The sequence below is a fragment of the Diadema setosum genome, chromosome 12 (genome assembly GCF_964275005.1).
Source record: "Diadema setosum chromosome 12, eeDiaSeto1, whole genome shotgun sequence".
Classification (NCBI taxonomy): Eukaryota; Metazoa; Echinodermata; class Echinoidea; order Diadematoida; family Diadematidae; genus Diadema; species Diadema setosum.
This window is the reverse complement of record NC_092696.1, coordinates 5,210,702-5,231,213: the sequence shown is the minus strand read 5'-3', so window position 1 is coordinate 5,231,213 and position 20,512 is coordinate 5,210,702. Positions and strand designations below refer to the sequence as shown.

At 38.7% G+C, this 20,512-nt stretch overlaps 1 protein-coding gene across 1 annotated transcript in view; it reads right to left on the bottom strand.

Moving 5' to 3' along the window:
* LOC140236312 (uncharacterized) overlaps window positions 1–20,512 on the bottom strand; it is a 29,695-nt gene that overhangs the window by 3,222 nt on the left and 5,961 nt on the right. The window contains exons 6-18 of the mRNA XM_072316263.1: window positions 19,169–19,339; window positions 14,499–14,612; window positions 13,547–13,624; window positions 11,433–11,532; window positions 9,915–9,991; window positions 8,901–8,965; window positions 7,442–7,637; window positions 6,614–6,766; window positions 5,275–5,340; window positions 4,694–4,826; window positions 4,358–4,384; window positions 3,235–3,380; window positions 570–664 (exon numbers count right to left, since the gene is read on the bottom strand). Coding sequence (XP_072172364.1) covers window positions 570–664; window positions 3,235–3,380; window positions 4,358–4,384; window positions 4,694–4,826; window positions 5,275–5,340; window positions 6,614–6,766; window positions 7,442–7,637; window positions 8,901–8,965; window positions 9,915–9,991; window positions 11,433–11,532; window positions 13,547–13,624; window positions 14,499–14,612; window positions 19,169–19,339 — 1,421 coding nt within the window. The remainder of the gene's footprint in view (window positions 1–569; window positions 665–3,234; window positions 3,381–4,357; window positions 4,385–4,693; window positions 4,827–5,274; window positions 5,341–6,613; window positions 6,767–7,441; window positions 7,638–8,900; window positions 8,966–9,914; window positions 9,992–11,432; window positions 11,533–13,546; window positions 13,625–14,498; window positions 14,613–19,168; window positions 19,340–20,512) is intronic.

Genomic DNA, 20,512 nt, shown 5'->3' with positions numbered 1-20,512 from the left:
AATACCATAACGTATATAAATGTATATATATTCATAAGAAATAGCAAATATCTAGTCAAAATACATAATGTTGCAATGTGATTCTTACAAAATATGGAGGGAAAAGAAAAAAAACAAGGCAACACAAAGAAAGATGACTTTTAGGGGGAAAGGTCAGACCATGTTCTGTGTCTTGTGTGTGGCCTAGAGGCTCCACTTCTTTTATATGTATTTTATTCAAAAGTGATATGGAAGTGTATTATTGAAAAATTTAGAAGTACATGTAAGTGATTTTCGTTGGTAACATGCTTTTGTGTATTCCATTATTGTACACAATTTCATAAATTATCTCAGCAATCATTTCACAATTTTTTTTGAGTGGTATTGTGAGATGTGCAATATAATCAGTGAATCAGTGAAGAGTCAGATTTTGGTTAGATGTTTGAACTTTAAACACATAGTACAATATGTTGTAGCAGGATATAAGATGTAAAAATTGTTTTTAATGCTTTATGTGTAAGATTTGGGGTGAAATGAATTCCCTGCTCGAGAATAAATCAAACTTGAGTGAATTGAATTGAATTCCTTACCTGAGGTTGATGTTGTTCTTGAGGGCAAATTGGATGCCATTAATGATCTCAGGTAGATCTGGAACTACCGCCAGGACACTGACACCCATGAAAACCTGGGGTGGGATGGAAGAGAAAGGAACAGCATCTGGTATTAACCATCAACCATTACTCCTACAGTTCTGGAAGAATTTGCGGCAGAATTATCACATTGCCAGCATTAAATTGACAGCTCTAAATTTCACTGCATATCACACAGTATGCAGAAATATCAGGTTAATTGTTTTATTTCATTAAATCTGCTAATTCAGAAAGAAATTTTGCAAAAAGTTGCCAATTTAAGCAATAAAGATGGACTACAAACTTCCAAAATATATAACAAATTTAAGAACCAGTCATACATTTAGCAAATCAAGAGACCTTATACAATGTCTACAACAAAAATACTCAATAAAAAGAACAATAGGATACAATTAATGAAACACATACACTACTTTATGCAAGACTGACAATGATTCACCAAAAAAATTGCATATGTGACCCGCTACAACAAAATTGTCCTAAAGTCGCGCACGGTCAAAGCCGTGAAAATCGAGTTTGAAGTCAGAGCATCAAAATTGGTAAAAACTTACGATTTTCTGAATTTGACATATTATTGGAGTCTGACATGTCTTCTATCATCTGTCAAAATTTTGAAGCAAAATGATGAAAGGAAAGACCAAAAAATAGCGTTTTTCTGGGCTATGTTTTTTGGCGTTTCAACGAAGCAGAAACTGGTTCGAACATTTGGATTGAGTGCCACACATAGGCTCCACCCCTAACAACGACCAGAGTGTCCTCATTGGTCAGTTTGCTGCTTGCCGCTTACCGAAGCGTGAAGCTCGCACACTGCCCAGTCGACTGGAGCGTGCTGGCGGGGTGTGCTATGCCCAGCCGCTTCTCCTGCCATCCTGGTCACTGATTGGTCGGTGAGGAGACCGCCGACGTTGTGTTTGAATGAGCATTTCGGGGGTTGCTAGGGCTTACCTTCTATTGTCCGGAGGTGAATACTGACTTGCGTGTCCCTTGATCATGATTGCGTCGCAAGGAGAACTTTTAGGGCACTTTTCTCGAAACAGTGATTTCCTAAACGTCTCGACATGCTCTCTTTTAAACATCGATATCTCCGCAGCCGATTATCTTTATAAGATGTGTTATACATCAATTTAAAGCAGAAAGATTAGGGAATTGTGTCATGTAATTTTCAAATAATCGACCTCGCCCGACTTTAGGATCATTTTGTTGTAGCGGGTCACATATATATTTAGCAAATCAAGAGACCTTACAAGTTCTTCAACAAAAACAATTAAAAGGACAACAAACGAGGATGAATTGAATAAAAACTTTCACTATACCTTATGAAATTTGACACCGATTCATTAAAAACTCACAAGAAAATGATACAGCATAAAACTAAAACAATATGTGACCGTGCATCTCAAAACAAACACAAAGTCGCACTCCTTGATTTTACATGGGGACTCAAAAAAGGTGAAATGGGTCAACCCAGTCAATCTTGAGTTTTTCATGTTTTCTGAAAGAGCTATCCTCCTTCTACATTATTCTTTAGTTTGGGAACATAACCTGAATGGGAAAGTGTGTTTTCACCAGTTTTTCTACAACCATTTTTGGTGGGGAGAGTAGAATCATCAGGTATGTTTCAGTCTCAGAGGCCCCTTTTCATTTCTTGAAATCCTTTGCACACTCTTCATTTCAAAGTCTAATAACTTGTAAAAGGATAATGGTACCATTGAAAGTTAGCAGTAATCATGGACAGAATGTGTTGATAGAACATGCTCAATTTTAGCTTAATCTGATAATCCCTTCATTGTTGTTGCTCCCATGGTTTACATCCTGTGTTTTGTTCCATTCATCACACAGTGAAGACAGCTTGGTGAAAATTAAGCGCTTGAATAGACCCTGTACTTGAGAGCCTCTTTTCTCAGTTCACACTTTTCCAGAGTGTGTGCTTTCTTTCCATTATCTAGATAGGTTAGGAGAGTCCATTTGAATTGAGTACTACACCATTTTAAAGCTTTATAGAGTCTGCTCTTTCAGAATCTGCCCTTAACAAAAAATTCATATCTGGTAACTTTTTGTTTGTTTTGTGGTGCAGGGTCACATATGATGTCCAGGACGTTAAAGGTTTAAGGAGTAAGGGAAGGCTAACAAAAATGATTAACAATAACCAGTCAATTTGGGGGTTTGCAAAAATGAGCATAAGCACAGGTGATCACAACAAGGGCGCTTGAGAAATCTTCTTTCATGATTGGTTGATGTGCAAAAAGTCATATCAGGTCATTTTGCTAACTGTCAACTATTCTCAAACTGTAAAACATGATATATTTGCGGCATGATTTTTTTTTTTGCGAATTGGAGGCGACAGCCTCTTTTGTGGCATGAAATTATCACTCATTGCCACTGGCATGCAATGCATACAGTGTAGACAAGAACTTTGGCGTGCATTTTTTTTTCGCGAATCTTAGCGCTCAAGAAATTTGTAAATTGAAATGCACGCGAACATTCCTTGTTTTTCTACTGCCTAACATCTGAATATTGATCAATGTGATTTGATACTGTCAAAACAATTTCCACATTAAAGGTGGTACTTCTTTTTTTCTCTGAAGAAATCGTGCGACCGTCTCACCGGTTTGATGACCGTTGAGGTGGCCAGGACCTGGTCAAGATTCTTTACAACAACCTCTGCACTCAGTGACATCAACACGACGGCCAATAGGAGAATGATGGTGCTCTTGATTCGCCCCCAGTGGACCTCTGGCTTGCTATGTCTGTCTTCTTGGGGGAGCATGCATAGAAACAGACATATATTTATGGGGTCTAGGGCAATTACCCCCTGGGCAATTACCCCAGACCCTTTCCCTGACCCTAACCCTAATCCTGAACGTAAACCTAGCCCTAATCCAAATTCTATCCCTAAACCTACAAATTTGTAACCTTAAACCTAATCTTTACTCTAACCATATTTGATACTAACCAGCATTCAGCTAGGGGGTAATTGCCCTCGGGGGTAACTGCCCTGATACACCATTTATGACCAACAGACCGTTTATGTGATTTTATGCTGAATATTTCACAAAGTTTAAATTTTCATGAATTTCAGTAGTCAGGTGCTACTGGCCAATTTACATGCATGCAAAGATATAAAATCTAATCCCGACATTAATGTGACATGTACACAGACATTTCTCTGTTCCGTACGTTCTCCACAATCATGAATTCAATCACTCACAAAAATTGTCAAGAAGTTCTAATTAGTGAAAAAATTGAATAATATAACTATTAATATATGGTGTATTTGGTATGAAAATTCATGGATGTTCCTTTTCCACCTTCAATGAGAGCTAACACACAAAATGCTCCAGTGGGAATGCAAATCGGCAAATAAAGCACAGCACAGGTTAAGATTATCACAATCTGACTTCATTGCACTTTCGTCATGATACGTCACACGTATGCTGCACATGCTTCTATTTTCATGAACAGATATCTTCTCGAATGGCAGTTAATTTGATATTTTTGCAGATTCTTCATTTTGCATTCTTAAGGGTTTCTCATCATGATAATTACCAAAAAGTAAATTAATGCAAACATTCAGAAGAAAGTCTGACTTCACAAACAAGCCATCTTGTTAAAGCATCACTTGAAATATCAAAGATTGAAGCTCTTAGAATCAGAAAAAAAAAAGACCTAGTATTCAAGGATAAGAGAAGGGGTTCTGCAGAGCAGGGCATAGGGGCTCAAACAGTCACTTGATGTTGCAACGCCACTGTGTTGGCCTAGGATATAATGCGTTTGGGGTAAATTTTTGCTTTCGCTTTTTGGTAATATGTTTCACAAGCAAGAGCCTATTCACCAAATTTGCTAGAATTAGACCATCTCAAAAAATGTCAGTGTATACATGTACACTACCACTGCCCTGTGTCATGAGGAATGAGGGGTGAGTCTACCGCCTCACATCTCCCTGTGGTCCCTGTGTGCTCACAAAACAAATGTACACAGCATATACATACTCCTCACTCTGGCACACACTCATTATAAGCTCTTTGGTCCTGGTAGAGTAGCCTTACCATGGTGCACCTGACCACTGGATTCTTGGATGAGATGAGTGTGGGTCTTGAGAGAGAAGATGAGACCAATGACATAGGCCAGGAAGAGGAGGGACACACAGACGTAGACCAACGGGCGGAGTCGGTGGTAGAGGAAGTTGGAGTCATCGCCCTGGCAACGGGAGAATGGAGAATGGAGTGGTGAATTATTATACAACTTGTAATAATGCCTTTAATAGAACTAATGCTACAAACAATATGATGATAAAAGCAGGAGCAGAAGTAGCAAGAGTAGAAATAGCCTTTTTCTTGATCAAATAAATAATGGTGATAACAGTAATCGTAGTAACAGATGGAGTGGTAGAAACAAAGACAGAAATAACAATCAAAATGTAATGCTGGCAATATCAATTATAATAACAACGAGTACATCAAAAGGATGACTGGAGGAAATATTCTGCAAGTAGCTGCATGATAATTTTGTGTATCATAATGTACAGATCAATCACAAGATTACAAAGTGATGCAATTTGACATGTTTGAACTATATTTTGACAATACCCATGTTTGATATTCATGCAAAGAAAAAGGCAAAACATACATCAAGGAGTTATGCTTACAAGTTTGTAGACATAGGCACATCCGATGCATTCCAAGGTGCTTGTGTTGGTGCTGTTCAGACATTGCTGAAAGAACAAGAATTACAAAAATGATGTAACTTTTATTTATTTTATTTATTATTTTATTTTATTTATTTATTTATTTTTATTTATTTATTTATTTATTTATTATTATAAGGAAGGTCTACTTTGTGGATGGATCTGATCTTAGAGGTCGTACAAGTGTTTAGAAAGACTACACCATGTCCATGAGATGGATTTATTTATTTATTTATTTATTATTATAAGGAAGGTCTACTTTGTGGATGGATCTGATCTTAGAGGTCGTACAAGTGTTTAGAAAGACTACACCATGTCCAAAGTCCCTATGAGATGGATTTATTCAAAACATCTCATGATTTATTCACTAAAAGAAGATTCTTTCACGCGACTTTTTTCTTTCTTGCTTGGCAGATTCAAGTAGACCTTCCTTATAATTAATCATTTTGATGGTGAGTGTTTTTTTAATATATATTTGTATGTTCATAGAATTCCAACAATGCACAATATTCCATGCTTCAGCATTTGAAAAGAACAGCTATGCTCATACTACTAACACTCTCTTCTATCAGTTGTTTCATCTATAATGACCAGAGGGCATTTCATGAAGCATCTTGTCAGATAATTTTTCTGACAAACGGTTATAAGCTACTGAAATCCTTGCATCTGATTGGCAGAGAGCAAATCTATCCGACAAGTTTGCCGGACGAAATGCTTCATGAAATGCCCCCAGGTCCCCATTGAGCCATAAGTTTGCCTCAAATTCCCTGAAAAATGGTTCCTACCAAACCTCATTATTTCTAAACCCTTACTATATTTTCTTTGTAGATTGGAACAGATTGACTTAAAACTCATTAATATCCATTGTATCACCATGGCCTTCTGTTAGACTGAGTGGGCTGGCTAATTTTACAACTAGGGTAAGTCTGGATGGATCAATAACTGCTTGCGAAAAATCTCGGCATATAAACCCGCTGAGGATGTGTCCTTTAAAAGCATACTCTGGCAGGTGTCTATGGGAAATGCGTGTTGTAGCAGAATCACACTGTCCTCAACTGGTAGTCAGCCAATTGCTTCAGCACACAAAGGGCTGAATGTAGCTTTAACTTTTAATACAAAAAATATTTCCCTTTTAAAGTGAAAAAAAATAGAAGATAGTAATGATTCAAAATATAAGTCAAGCAATCAGCAAATGGCACGGAGGGAAATGTAAAGGATTGTAAGGGCACTCTTTAGTCAACGCTGACAATTATGGCAAGCAGAGTCTCCCGAGAGGGGCAACGGTCATGTTCACACTCACAGAGCACTCAAACCCGCCCAATGTGATGGTGAAGATGGTAGGTGTGAACGTGCCGGCCACTGAGATGAAGAGGAGGGTTGAGGTGACCGACATGGACCGGACGTTGAATGTCTGCTCCTTGTGTTTCAGCCCACCAACCATCATACATATCCCCTGTTGGAAAAGAAACGGCGGTTGACACATTTTTGCAAGTTTTCTTCTCTGCTGTTTACGTTTGGCACATTACAGTGCACTCCCACTATAATGAACATGATTATAACAAAAGCTTCTGTTACAACTGAGTAAAAAAATCAAGTCTTAAAATCATTATTTATACATTTTCACATACTGAATTTGTTTGGTCATAAAATGTTGATATGATGAAAGAAAACTGCTGGTCCCAAAGACTTTGTTAAAATGGGAGTCATCTGTTCATTATAAAAACTGCTAAAAGAAAATGGAACAATTTTTACACTGCACGTTTCCATTACTCCAAAAATTCGGAAATTTAGGTCCGACAAAAAGTTTCTCGAAGAACTGCGCACGCTCAGTTAACTCATTCAGCGCAGAAAAAGAGAGGAAGTGGATGTGGAAATCACTCAAGTAGCTTCATGATATTTTGGTGTGTGAATTCTAATTACAAAACACCTTGTAAAGTCTTGTTCAAAGTTAGAAACTTTGTGCTCTGACTTGCAAATTTCAGAGCAAAGTTTTCAGTGGAATTCGATAAAGATGCTTGGCAACCTCCACCCTAACTTTGAACGAGAGTGCCCCTTACATCACACTCTTAGGTGGTGGAAGAAAATGAATGAATGAAACGGAATGGAATAAGATCTTCCGGTAACTCACAGGAATGAAGAGCATGGTGACGAGGAGTGTGCCAGTCAGGGCCGACTTGACGATCTCCGAGTAGCAAACAGCGCCCTCGCCCCTGCCCTGTCCCTGCTGCTTGAGGAGAGAGGAGATGTAGAGGATGATCTCCACGATGGAGCCAAAGGTCGCATTGAGGACCGCGCCCACCACATGATTGCTCTGAGCCGAGATGCTGGAAAAACAAAAAGGAAAGCCTCTGAGAATTGCACGTTTTGCTCAAACTCTCCTTGTAAGATTCCCTTGATCAATCTCTATAAAAATGTACATCAGAAGAAAACCCCTGAGCTCTGAACCCCATACTGTAAAAGTGGAAATTTTTACAGTGTTGAAATTTTCTCACATTTCGCACCACCAGAAACTAGTACAAAAATAAAAGCATGCAAATATTTTTGCTTGCTATCTATGTTCCAGTATTTGATGTCTTCATTCCACGGAATTAAAAGCACTCAAAACTCATCTTACCCGGCCCAGTGTGAAGAATTAGTTGTGCCAAAAGTTTCACTTTTACAGAGTCCACCAACTGCTGGTTACCAGGTTTCAGTACCAAGACTATCACAACAGGTCACCTCAATTTTTTGGTCAACTGACATCATCCATTGATGTATTCCTTCTGGTGACTAGCAGGAAAGTTGTACAAATAACTACCAGTGGATAGGTGGAACGCATTCCCATCAATCCCGATCTTACTACAAGGCTTTCCCTGCATGTTTGTCGCAAATGGTACATCTGCGCGATGTCTGTGTAGCTTTCACATATTGCCAAGTTAGCCCTTTGCCTGATTTGAGTGCCAACTGTGACAAAAATATCAAACAAACAAACAAACAAACAATAGCATTGTACACACTTGTCTGAAGTCCTTGGTACAGAAGGGATTGCTGGATTCAACTCATGCTCACACACCAATGTCACAAATATGACTGAATTCATGAACTTTTAACTAAAGACCACTATTACTGAAACTTTCTTCTTCATCAATCATATATTAAAGGGATGGTACAGTATTGGTGGACATGAGAATTGGGCTTTTAACTTTTTGCGAAAGAAAACACTTATGAAATAGTACAGAACATAAAGAGGAATTCAAAGTTGATTATTTGATGAAAATCGGGTTTGGAATGACCGAAACGTCCAGAAACAGAGTAAAACAAAGCCATCGTAATAAAAGGTGGGTCCCACATTTCATTAGAATCACTCTGTATTGGATATCTCAGCCATATCAGAACCAATTCTTATCAAATAAACATTGAATTCTTCATGGAATTAAATGTTCTTTCATATTTCATAAGAGGTTTCTCATTATCTCACCAAAAAAAATGTTACGAACCTGAAATCAGGTTTCAACCAAGTCCCAAATATACTCGAGAAGGTGTCTAAGGAAAGTGCATAGTAATGCGAAATAAGCTCATCCTCAACGGGATAAGATGACCTGACTCACCTTGAAATTGCCATCCCAATGTAGTGAGCCAGCGGAATAATAGCTAACAGTCCCATGACGAATCTCTGGTGCACACAAGCACAGGTAGCAGCATAACGCCATTGCAGGCAGACACGAAAAATTATCAGTGACGAGCGGTGAAAAATAAATCATCAAGCATGCAGGAAACGGAAAGGATATTAGAAGGCATGCTAAAGAAATGTCTAACAGCCTGAGAGAAATGAAAATACATCATTCTTCCACGCTACATTTATCATTATCATCTAAATTGATGTGAAAACTATAAAACACAAAAAATAAGAGAAGGCTCCACAGATTTCATCTGTCCATATGGAAAAGGAATCTTATAATCATGATATAAAAGGGCTACTGAAAGTCACATCATTTATGAATTTGTTATTGAACAAATACCATTGATTGTGAATTTATTCTGGGAACATCTTTCAAAACCTATGAGCATTTTAGCTCTGTGGTATTGTGCATCTATAATTTCATTCTCTAGTGCAGTGTTAGAAATTGGTGGCGCATACAAACAATTCTTTGTGGAAGGCAATATAATATTAATTGATCTGCTTGATTTCTTCCTGGGTGAAAGGGACAAATGAAAAACATTTGATTATTTTCACTACAATGTCTACGAAAGTGAGTGGACATTGCGACATATTGCATAAAAATGCTGACTTTAATTTGGATATGAATATCAGAAAGAGTTGGGCAAAATAATCTTAAAAATATTGGTGACACTTGCATGCAGTGACCACAACCTTTCAATCACTTGTGATACTGAGAAAGTTTGTGGAGACAGTGCATCTTCTTTTTCTTTTTTTTTTAACTAAAAAGTATCCAAGCATGAAACAAGATTTGACCTTGCTTATAGGAGGCCCACTACTTGTTTGATCTCTGAAAGGACAGAGAGAAAAGAACTGTGCCTGCAAAGCAGCACTGTGAGCATTAAATAAAAAAAAAAAAGAAAAGAAAAAAAAGCCCAGATGTACATGGAACTCTTCGACTCACCCCAGTGGCAGAGGTGAATCTGTTGCCTTGATCAGCAAATCCTATCACCACGGCAACGATGACAAAAAACAGCATGTCTGGTGAGAACAGAAAATGCTCAGGAGAATCGCTGATTCAAGCAATGCAACAGACAAAATACAAATCAAATGTGACTTATGAGTAACTTCATTCATTGATAATTTAAAATTGCAGTAGATTCTTCCTCCTTCTACAGAAAAATAACATAAACACTCCTCTGAGCTTAATGATCACTCACAGCATCACATGCCTGGTTTAGCATACTGGTGGACTATCAAAATCTGCATAGTATACCCTGATAACACTACACTGTGTATCAAAAAAGAAAAAGAAAAAAAAAAGGTAATCCAACTTTGGAGGGCTACTTTTTCATGATTATCGGCACTGGAGAGTGCAATGTTGGTAGTACAGCATTTAATTGGACATTCATCGTTCCTTCACAATAACACTCAAATCTGGGAAAAATGCAATTTGTCAGTGTTGTCTTGAAAAGTTCAGGTGCTCAGTCATGTAGATATGACATTTGTCAACATAACTAGGAAAGAAGAAGAGTTCTTATTTCCTTACAACCAACATTGTGCTCTCTATAGCCGACAATTATTGAACAGTAGCCCTCCAATGTTACATTACCTTTTTTTTTTGGTTGATATGCACTGTACAGACATAAGACTGAAAAGGTTAGAATTTATAGTATTCCTTGACTTTCAAATCACTTCCTGTCAAAACGTCTAGATTTCACTAAAAGTCATACATAATCATGTAATCATTGTATAACTTAATGATCCCAATTACTACATGTATGCAGCAGCCTGAAAACAGGTAATATTGTCACTGCAACTATCACAAAATAATACCTTTACTAAACAGGCCCAAGAATATTATCCACTACACAGTAAGAACTCTCATCAGCTTCAAACAGAAACAAGATTTATGATAAGCATAATTTGTGCTTTACATGCATATTTTCTTACACTTTAGATTCATGTTAATTATTGGTATTTGTTTATTCACTTTGTTGAATATTTCTTATAAAAACATACACGTACATCAAGTGGTCTTGAAGTTTATACACTGTACATACTGGTCAGTGATTGGTCATAATACAATCACATGATTATTGTAATGAGTATCAAATCATTACAATGTATCTTGCCTACAGTGACATCACATCAGGTAACATAATTCTAGAATTTGACTCATAGACTTCAGGGCTAGAATGAAATGATGTGTACTAATATGAGGACTATCATTAAATAATAAATATTGCCTTGTCTATTGTAACCTACTGTAACACTCGACAGTCCTTTGAGAGTTATATTTTCCCCTCAAGACATTATTTTCCTTATAATCTCTTGGGGATAATATGACTCTTGTGGGGATGTCAGGTGAAAATTATACCTCTGGAGGGGCAATATCTGTAAAATATTGCATGGTGATATAAAATAAATATCCGACATATTCACGAGTTCAGATGCAATGGTCTGCATGCAGAAAGGATACTGACATAGAAGATATTCATGCCATCCAGGGTGTACTTGTAGGAGTAGAAGTTTGCGGCTTGGTAGGAACACATGATAACCTCACGCGCCTGCTCACCAGGCTGGGCAGACAGCCAGATTGGGATGAAGGGAACATCATACATGAAACATATGAATAAATGATACATATACACAAACATACGAATATATAAACATATACATGGAACATATGAATACATAAAACATAATTAATATTACATAAACATATGAAAATATAAACATATGAATGATATGAAATATATGCAATGGTATGAACCTGGCAGTGACTATAATCTAAAACACATGTCATACAAAACATGGGCAATAACCTGAGTGGGCAGCTCAAGCAGTATATCAAACCAAACAAATGTTCGATTTTTAAAGGGGAAAGCTAGTAACTGATCAGTGGGAATCAGTGGAAATGCTGGGAGATGATTGTTCCAATTCTTATGGGATTCATTCAAGAGTTCATTGTATATCTATTGTTGTGTGAAAATGATTTGCTTCAGAATGGTCTCATATTCAAGTAATGTGCAGTTTAATGCTTCCAGGTTAGCGTCCCTGGTCAGTGACGGAGCATTAATCTGCACATTACTTGAATATGAGACCGTTCTGAAGCAAATCATTTTCACACAACAATAGATATACAATGAACTCTTGAATGAATCCCATAAGGATTGGAACAATCATCTCTCAGCATTTCCACTGATTCCCACTGATCAGTTACTAGCCTTCCCCTTTAACCCTAACTAGGCCGGGCTATTCAGGTAGATGATAGAGCCGGTGGGGGGGGGCCTCCCAGGCCCCCCCTCCAGATCTCGGCAGTCGACCGCGCGATCGCGACGAAAATTGGCACACGCATTGCCTCTGATGTAATCTAAAGTACCATGAAGTTAATTTTTCCAAAAATTATCATTTACACTAAATTATGCTAATTTATGCATAATGATGCATGAAATCAGACAATTTGGTATAAATCACTAAATAAAGCTCAAAACAGGCACATTTTTTGTGTAAATATTCTTTTTAGTGTCCTTAGCAAATGTAAGAGAAAAAAATTGCGCAATCAGAAAAAATTTCCTAAGTATTTTATTGTTTTTTTGAATTTCTTATGTATTTCTTTGTTTTTTCGACTTTATGTTTTTCATTGTTTTTTCGATGAAATTTGTCCGTGACATTGTTCCGACCAAGAAAATGCGTTATTAATTGATTTTAATCAATAAAACCCCAAAATAATCATGCTTTTATGAAATTTGCCTGGAAACACAGTTTGCATTGAAATTGTACACAAATTCACGTTTTTGAGCAATTTTTGGTCTGACATGCACGTGCATATTTATGCGCAACTTCGGAACCGCACACCCGGGCATCGCAAATTTGGTGTCAAAAGATGCGGGAGACTCGAAAGAAAAAAGTCATGAAACGTCGCGGCGATAGCTTCTCGCGATACCGATACATCGCGCGAAACGTCGAGGGGGGGCCTTGGAGGCCCCCCCCCCGGCCTAGTTAGGGTTAAAAGGGTTTCAAAAGTTTCTTGAAATGGCTCGAGGTGGCTCCAAACTTTGGCTGCAGTATAAATGGGATATAAGTCATTGAGTTAGACAACCAGTTACATGCTACAGTTCTAAGATCACACCACTGCAATACAGAAGAACTTCTGTATAAAGGGGCCAGATAGAACACACATTCTTGTAGCAAGGTGATTTTGCATCCTCCAACTCTTTATATTTACTTGTTTTTGTACCTGGGCATAATGAGAAACCTGCTCTAGCAAGCCGATTGTCATGGATATTAAGTGATTTTGCAGGTCAAAACTCTAAATATTTCTTCGTATTTGTACCCTGTAAAAATGAAAAGCTTGATTAAAACAACATAATGGTCATGGCTCCTAATAATGAGATTACCCCGCACATCCCAAATTAAGGAAAATGGTTTGGGCTATGTTCCTCTTTCTGAAATTATTCCTGCAGTCAGCAGACATGTGGTCATGATTTTAACCCGTTGAGGAAGAGTACGGAGTATACTTGGGCAGGAGTCTATGGGAAATGCGTGTTGTAACAAAATCAGCCCATCCTCAATGGGTTACTGTAAACTTACCTTGACAACGGTTGTGCGGCTCACTTTGAGTTTCTCTGGTGGCAGTAGAAGGAGCCTCCTGATGGCTATCATGTTCAGCTGTCATGGCAACAGGGATGACATCATAATCAGGGGATTTTTCCAGAATTCCATTCCTCGACATACAAAATTTGTTACAACTTGTCCGTCACAAATATGCACTGAAAGTACCCTCATTGATTTCACAGCCCTCTTGAAAACCTATCAAGACCCCAAGATCACATTTCTGCAGAGTTTTGTAAATATCAGCTCACTAGTGACATTCAAGAGAATACGACACCCTGCATAATATAAAATGAATACAGTAATCTCAAGGAATCCCATTCCTCATTTTAGTTGTACCTGATCTCACATACAATGGCTTTCATCTTCCTTAATATCAGACTATAAACAATAACATTGATCAATCTAATGTTTTTTTTTTTTTGAAATGCTACACTAGGTGTTCCAATGACAAACAGAGGGAAACTTGAGTTAGTCAATATCCCAAACAGGGGTGTATTAATGCCCCCTTAAAGGGATGGTACAGTATTGGTGGAGATGAGAATTGGGCTTTTAACTTTTTGCGAGATACCAAGAAAACATTTATGATGTAGTACAGAACATACCATTTTAAGAGGAATTCAAAGTTTATTTGATGAAAATCGGGTTTGGAATGACTGAAACATCCAAAAACAAAGTAAAACAAAGTGATTGTATTTAAGTGTGGGCCCTGCACTTTATTAGAATCGCTCTTTTTTTGATATCTCAGCCATTTCAAAACAAATTTTCATCAAATAAAAGTTGAATTCCACATAGAATTACATGCTCTTTCATATTTCATAAGAGGTTTCTCATTATCTCACTTAAAAATGTTATAAGCCTGAATCCTCACCTCAACCAGTACTGTACAGTCCCTTTAAAAATCAGTTTGCAGAGGACAGAAAGAAAATACCTTGGCGACTGGCAAGAAGACTACCAACATCCAAGAAACAAAGAGAACCAGGGCGTGGAGGAGGAAGAGAATGGGAACAGCCAACACCAGCCAGATGTAGGTAGAAGGCCTCTTCTGCAACAAGAGAAAAGATAATAATGGATTAATGAAATGAGTTTGAAATGAGATTGGCAAGTACGGGAATGAAGTATCTCCTTCGCATGCACTTCGTTTGTCATCTCGGTGATGCTGTCTCGGTGTGATAATGCGATGTGATCGTAGTGAGTCTGAGTGAGGTGTCTGCGAACTTACCCCCCCAAAAAAATCTCACACAGTAACTGGAGAAATCTGGTTATATTACACTAGTAATGATGATGATGATGAAGATAATGATAACAAATATACCAACAACAGCAATAATAACAACAATAATAACAGTAATAACAACAATACTAACAATAATGATAACAAGGAAAAGTAGAAATTACGCGGTGCGTAATATATGTCCCCGCCGGAAGTAGCATTCAGTAGCAAAATGTACAATATAGGTAAAAAGATGAAGGTCAAAGGTCAAAGAGGTCAAAGGTCAAAATTCTATGTAGAAGTTTTGAAGCCCTCACCTAGTGCCATCACATAAAGCAAACGGAATCGAAATCGGGTTAGAAATGGCGAAGGAGTAGCATTTTGTAGCCAATGTACAATATAGGTAAAAAAATCAAGGTCAAAGGTCAAAGAAGTCAAAGGTCAAAATTCTGTGTAGAAGTTTTGAAGCCCTCACCTAGTGCCATCACATAAAGCAAACGGAATCGAAATCGGGTTAGAAATGGCGAGGGAGTAGCATTTGGTAGGAAAATGTACAATACAGGTCAAAAATCAAGGTCAAAGGTCAAAGAAGTCAAAGGTCAAAATTCTGTGTAGAAGTTTTGAAGCCCTCACCTAGTGCCATCACATAAAGCAAACGGAATCAAAATCGGGTTACAAATGGCGAAGGAGTAGCATTTTGTAGGCAATGTACAATATAGGTCAAAAATCAAGGTCAAAGGTCAAAGAAGTCAAAGGTCAAAATTCTGTGTAGAAGTTTTGAAGCCCTCACCTAGTGCCATCATATAAGGCAAACGGAATCAAAATCAGGTTAGAAATGGCGAAGGAGTAGCATTTTGAAGCAAAATGTACAATATAGGTCAAAGGTCAAGGTCAAAGGTCACAACTGAAATTCTGTATACAAGTTTCAAAGCTCCCATGTAGTGCTATCATATAAAGCAAACAGAATCAAAATCGGGTTAGAAATGGCGAAGGAGTAGCATTTTGAACATTTTGATCACACACGGACGCACACACGGACACACAGACGGACGGACACACGGACACACACACGTACGGAGCCCGTTTCATAGTCCCCTGCTCGAACTCGTTCGGCGGGGACAATAACATCGATAACAATAATAACTAGAAAAGAACTTTTAGAGCGCAGATCTCAAACAGAAGCTCATTTCCACCCATAATGCATGCATACTGAAAATGGCTCTTATTTGCAAATATAAAATTGTAGAAGCCTTTAGTTTATATCATCAGCTTCCAGCTGCACGGCTCCTTGCCCAGGCAGAGCATGTGCTTTAGAGCATGTATTCTGCAAACCTAAAATCTCTGCAGGTTGAACTCCAAAGCTCATTGACTCTACCTGACAAAAGTTATATCCTTTCACAACTTTTTGAGTTATTTTACAAACAGACAAATCAATGCTGATGATCACTTAACCTCCTCCTTTATTGGAGGAGGTAATGACAATAAATAATGGTAATTCAATAATAATAATAATGAAAATGGGAAGAGAAGAAGAAGAAGAAGAATCTTCCTTATTATACAGAGTAGCCTCTTCACTGTAGCACCGTTCTATCAGAAGGCCCTACCATCATTATAAGATTGAGTGCAGATGGTGATAATACTCTAGGACCCCGTTTACAGTGCGGGGCCGGGCTCGGCCGCGGCTCGGCCGCGGCCAAGTCCGGCCTCAATTGCGCGGCCGAGCCTCACAATTTTGTCCGTTTACACTGCTGGGCTCGGCCGCGCTTTTAATTCAAACCTTTCAATATTTTGTCGTAGTGGCGCTCTGCTTGTAAACTAACGCAATTTGGTATTGTCTGGTTTTCAGACCCTTTGCCAAATGAATTCCGTGGCGACGAAGTCGCCGTTCGGGCAAAGGCCTTTGCCGAAGGAAAAAATCTTTTGCAGGACAAAACCACCTTAAACTATACTAGTTTTCCACGTAGAGGGGGTTAATATCCTGAATAGCGAAAGATACAGGCAGAGGGTTTGGAAGCCAGACTAAAATTGGCCGCGCAATTGGCCTCGCATTTGGCCCAGTTTGCGTTTACACCAAGAAGAGGCCGGGCTCGGCCGCGGCTTGGCCGCGGCCGAGACCACCTCCAGAGCGAGGCCAAATGCGAGGCCAATTTTGGCCTCGCATTTGGCCTTTTGCGCGTTTACACTGAAGCGGGGCTGGGCTCGGCCTCGGCTCGGCCGCGGCCGAGCCTCGCACTGTAAACGGGGTCTAAGTCAAACTCTTTACTACACTGCCGCATCACTGATCAAGTCATGTAAGTGGAAATATTTGGCATAGCGCAGATGCTGTTTTGACTACCTGACTAGGACTCAACCATTGTATCCTTATTGTGAACATTCCAAACCTTTGACGTGTGGCTCAAAAATAAAGTGTGTTGATCTTCTAGCTCCTCTGTTTGTGATTTTCCCTCAAGTGAAAATTTACATAAGGTTGCATTTGTGTGTGTGTGTGTGTGTGTGTGTATGTGTTGTTGTTTTTTCCTCTTTTAGGTGGGCAGGGATGCTTTTGATAACAAGAGACCCGCGGGTCTAGCGCTCACCTGAGTATCACAAGTTCACCTTTCACACAGTCACTAATCTAAATTATTCACAGCTCTACTAAAATTTGACCAGGCATTCTCAAGTAGAAGATGAAAATGTACAATAAGGGCCCAAATTTTTTAAGATTCCTTAAAGGGAAGATAAACCCCAAGAGCAATGTGGATTGAGTGAAAGCAGCAACATTAATAGAACACATCAGTGAAAGTTTGAAGAAAATCGGACAATCGATGCAAAAGTTATGAATTTTTAAAGTTTTGGTGTTGGAACCGCTGGACGAGGAGACTACTAGAGGTTATGACGTATGAGTGGACAACAATACCAAGAAAATATACAGAAAATTCTACAAAAATCCATTTTTCATGAAAATTACAAATTCCATCAACTTGATATTGACATATGTTAGGGGTAGCAATTATTCCCCCTGCTTTCTGAAAGAGGTTGGTCCATTGCTCTTTCATAATTCTAGAAAAGTGAATTTTTGTTGAATTTCCTTTATATTTTCTTTGTATTGTCGTCCACTCATACGTCATATCCTCTAGTAGTCTCCTCATCCAGCGGTTTCAACACCAAATCTTTAAAAATTCATAACTTTTGCATCGATTGTCCAATTTTCCTCAAACTTTCACTGATGTGTTCTACTAATGTTGCTGCTTTCACTCAATCCACATTGCTTTTTGGGTTTACCTTCCCTTTATTTTTTTTTTTTTTTGGGGGGGGGGGGATTGGGGCCCCCTGGGGCCCTCTGGGTGGGGCATGGTGCCCATTTTAATAAATTGAGATCCTGACCCCCTAGGGATGATACCTACCAAGTTTGATGAAAATCCATCATGAGGTTTTCAGGAAGAAGATGAAAATGTACAATTCAGGCCCCCATTTGGACCTTCCCAACCCCCCCCCCCCAAGAAACAACAGTCATTAATGTACTCACTCATAATATTATCTTAGTTCTATAACTTCTGATTCTAGAGAAGTTTTTTAAAGATTCCTTCATTTTGGGGGGTTTGGGCCCCCCTGGGGGCCCCCTGGGTGGGGCATGGTGCCCATTTTAACAAATTGAGATCCTAACCCCCTAGGGATGCTACCTGCCAAGTTTGGTGAAAATGGGTCATGGGGTTCTCAAGAAGAAGATGAAAATGTATAATTTAGGCCCCATTAGGACCCCTCCCCACCACCTTCCCCTGGGTCCCAAGGGGGGCACCCCTGATTCTGCCATGAACAAACTTGAAACTACAGTCATCAATGTACTAACTCATAGTATTAACTTTAATAGCTCTATCACTTCTGGTTCTAGAGAAGAAGATTTTTACAGCTTCCTTAATTTTGGTGGGTTTGGGCCCCCTTGGGGGCCCCCTGGGTGGGGCATGGTGCCCATTTTAACAAATTGAGTTCCTAACCCCCTAGGGATGCTACCTGCCAAGTTTGATGAAAATTGGTCCTGGGGTTTTCAAGAAGAAGATGAAAATGTAAAAAGTTTACGCACGACGCACGACGGACGACGGACGACGCACGACGGACGCCCGACGAAGGGCGATCGCAATAGCTCACTTGAGCCTTTGGCTCAGGTGAGCTAAAAATCAAACTAGTTCTCCGCATGTTGCTACCTCCTTATTTCATGTAACTTTACAAATACTGCAATATACAGTCAACTCTCCCTATGTTGAATCTTTCGGAACAACTTCATGAAGATGTGGGGAAAAAAGGAAAATAAACTCAAGTCAAGAGGTTTCATAATACTTTCAGGCATTACAACTACTACAACTATAACTACAAATATTCTGAAATGAAAATGATCTACAATCATTTCAGCTCACCCAGTAACTGCTTGTCTTTACTCCCTGAAAAGTCAGGAGGCTTTCGCCAGATTCCTCCGTAGACAGTAGAGTGATGTCGTCATGACTACCGTTGGGACAGGGACGAGGGTTGATCACCTTCTCCACACAACTCTCCGAAACGGTCTTCACAAGATCAGTTCGGTACTCTGTCTGTTGGGGGAAGAGGGAATGGGAAACATTGAGTTACGTTGTGGATTACAAGAATTTATTGTTGACCCTCCCTCTTGAAAATGCAAATCCTTTCCATTGGTTGCATTTTTATTACAGTTATTCTCAGACGAAGATCATTAAACGCCAACTCGCAATACGATTGTACTTACGTTTGTGGCAAAAATAAAAATGAAGTATGTTTCCTTCCTCCCTGTTCATTATGCCACACCATCCTGATTGGGTATGATATTTCCTCTAAACAGGCATATCACATTGTTTAACTGCTACTCAATTGAACTTCTTTAATAGATGAACACATGTAATAAATCAATCATGGAATACTTTGCCCCCCAAAAAAGTGAGGCTACACAGAAAGGAAAACTTTTACAGAAGAACAGCTTCAATCAAGGGTATACTAAGGCACTGGAAATATGTTTATCTTTAATCACAGAAAGAAAACAATTCTATAGCATAGAACTTGTTTGCTTCTGCAGGACTTTGAAAAAAAAAAAAACAAGAGCTTTGAAGATAGAATCTTAATCAATTGAATGGCTTGCATCTTGAAGATGCCTCAGAATATAAATCTTGAAACCTGACAAAAATATTTCCTGTGGAAAATATGACATTAATGGACTTAAGTTCTTACTTTGGAATAAAAAGAAAAGAAAGTTATGTAAACTAGATAGTGAATTAGAAATACCTTCAAGGTGACACAACATTTGCTCATGGAAAAATGGCTCCAGGATAATAAGGTTTAAGGTTGAGTTTGATATGAGGATCAGGATTAGAGTTAAGATATGTTTGTGGGTAGGGTTTGTGTTTGATGTTAATAACATGCAGATGTTTCATGGGAGCAAAATGTCACAGGAGCAGTATTTTTGCTTGCCATACTGTTCCAGTTGTTAATGTCTTAATCAGCCGGCCCTTTTAGGGTTAACTCTTAATGTGCCAGACCCAAAACCCCTAACGTGCCAGACGTTTTTACCCAACGCCAGAAAGTTTGCGAACTGGATTGACAATGTAATTTAAAACTGCCATATCGTTGTAACTATTGACTGTTTTGAATTGGGTTCTTCACAAAACATATCAAGAAATGATTGTTCTTTCGTGTCATGTAGTCAGTTTGCTGTAATATCTATCTGAACCTGAAATATTGAAGAAATAATCGATATC